At 46.3% G+C, this 2500-nt stretch overlaps 1 protein-coding gene across 1 annotated transcript in view; it reads left to right on the plus strand.

Moving 5' to 3' along the window:
* plcb2 (phospholipase C, beta 2) overlaps window positions 1-2500 on the plus strand; it is a 33820-nt gene that overhangs the window by 9664 nt on the left and 21656 nt on the right. Inside the window, 2 exon segments of the mRNA XM_063184022.1 lie at window positions 5-151; window positions 1152-1309. Of these exon segments, the coding sequence (XP_063040092.1) occupies window positions 5-151; window positions 1152-1309 (305 nt within the window).

Below are 2500 nucleotides of genomic sequence, written 5' to 3' on the forward strand. Positions count from 1 at the left end.
GTAGGCCAGATATCTCCTGAAGGCCTCTTGCAGTATTTGGTCGGGCCTGAGACATCTATTGTGGTCCACGACAGACTGGCACAGAGCCACGACATGAAGCAGCCACTCAACCACTACTTCATCAAGTCCTCACACAACACCTACCTGACAGGTGAAACAGTCACTCAACCACATGAAAGAGTGAAAGCCCATTGGGAAACTCCAACTCCCATTGTCATTGTGACACAGCACTCCACAGCACACAAGTGAACACTGCACACAACAAAATTGCATTTATGCCTCACCCGTGCAAGGGGGCAGCCCTCAGTGGCGCCCCATAGGGAGCAGTGCGGTGGGACGGTACCATGCTCAGGGTACCTCAGTCATGGAGGAGGATGGGGGAGAGCACTAGGGGGGTCGGGAGTCGAACCGGCAACCTCTGGGATGCAAGTCTGACGCCCTAACCTCTCACCCATGACTGCCCATCCTCATTCTATGAGAATTCCGGCCAATTCCAACATGCTGTTGTATTGCTCAATACAACGGCACCTGACTCTGGTTGGAAACAAACTACACACACACTGAAAAGGTCATAGGTCATAAACAATGAGATGACACAATGAATACTTTTTGATCTACAGTCATTTTTACACTAAATACTATATTCTTGGGTATGTGCATGTAACCCCTTAGCGCAGAGCCTATGTTATGACCGATTGTCACCAAAATTGTAATGGCTATGTCTTAATCTGTCACTTAAGGCTCTCAGTTGGTACTGTCATAGCAATGTTGTTATGATGTAGCTGAGTATTTTCAGCAAATAGTGAATAGGCCGGCCGGCGACCCCATCTGCATTAAGAGGCTACAGATATCCCATCTCTGGTGTCTAGCTACAGTACTGTATTGATGTATTGCAGCGGGCCAGTTCTCCGGGGTCTCGTCTCCAGAGATGTACCACCAGTGCCTGAATTGCATGTGTTATCCCATGTATTGTATCTACTGTATTGGTATCTACGGTACATTACTGGAGTGATTTTCTCAAAAGAGAAGTTGTTAGCCTGTTAGCAACTTTGGTAGTTGCCAATGGGAAAATGCATTGAAAACAACAAAGTAGCTAATGTAGTAAGCAACTTTGGTTTTGAGAAATTCACCCCTGTATTGATGTATTGCAGCGGGCCAGTTCTCAGGGGTCTCGTCTCCAGAGATGTACCGCCAGTGCCTGCTGGCCGGCTGCCGCTGTTTGGAGCTGGACTGCTGGAAGGGGAAACCCCCCGATGAGGAGCCAATCATCACCCACGGCTTTACCATGACAACCGAGATCCTCTTCAAGGTTTGACCTTTTTTCATATCTTTACTGGACAAGGCTGCGTTCAAAAATGAACGTTTTGTTAAAAACGATAGTTTGGGAGAAGCGTAATGAAATGTGGCATGCCTAATTACCACCTGCTTTCTATTCTCTGCTCAATTGTCAATCGTCTGAATTCAGCGTGAAAGATAGGCATGCTTATTTAACCAGCTGCATCTCATTCTCCGCTCTGCCGTCATTCGGTAGAATTTCAGCGCACTGAAATTTGGAACGCCCCTTAATTAACTATACAGCATTTATTTTCCCCTCACCTGTCTCCAGGCAGAAATGTTCTTTTTCGCTCGTACCCACCACCTCCCCGTTTGCCTCCTCTACGCCGCTGTTTCTATCGATTCGTCTAGCATCTTGCTCTAGTTTTCTCTCAGTTCACCTTGCTCTTTTGCTCTCCAACCATCATCCGCCGGGCCGTGTAAGCTCAGAACTTGCACATATCTGCAGGCGCAGTCTAAGATACTGCCCGAGCTCTCAGTGGCGCCCCGTACTCCCGAGCTCAAGAATGTTTACTGCATAGACATTTCTCGGCCATGGCAGTACTTCAGCACCACGGGCAGCGATCTGATCTTGCCCACGTAATCTCTCAGTTTCTCAAGCACTTTGATGATCGGTCCACCGCGTGGACAGCCGCTCTCAGACGAGAGCATTTTATTTGCATGTGCAAGAAAAAATATAGCATGTGGGCTGATAAAATAGTAAATGCAAAATAGTAAATAGTAAAACATAGTAAATTATGTATAAACTTTTAGTGATTTTTAGTGACTATTTAGGCTTAAGTAGTACTTCAAAGTTTTTGGGAAACTCAGCCCAGATCTCAGATAACCCTTAATGCACACCGTACCAACAGTGGCACGCGGTCATAGTCATTGAAAAATTAAGTAGCCTACCATAGTACGACAATACTATGACATAACACAGGGCCTCAAGTACTGCCCTATGACTTGGTCATTGCCTTTCTAGTAACAGCAGATTTATAACGTTGTCTTAACAGGTTTTAGAAGTGACAGGAAATGAGTGGGGGAGAAAAATGAGGTAAGGGAAATGACCTAGGCGAGACTTGAACTTGGATCCCCACGAAGCCTGTTTGCTTCATCGTTTTGCACCACAGCACGTCCAAGGTTCGACCTCTTAGTAATTGGTTCAAGCTGACAACTGCTACAC

This window comes from Engraulis encrasicolus, chromosome 19 (assembly GCF_034702125.1).
Source record: "Engraulis encrasicolus isolate BLACKSEA-1 chromosome 19, IST_EnEncr_1.0, whole genome shotgun sequence".
NCBI lineage: Eukaryota > Metazoa > Chordata > Actinopteri > Clupeiformes > Engraulidae > Engraulis > Engraulis encrasicolus.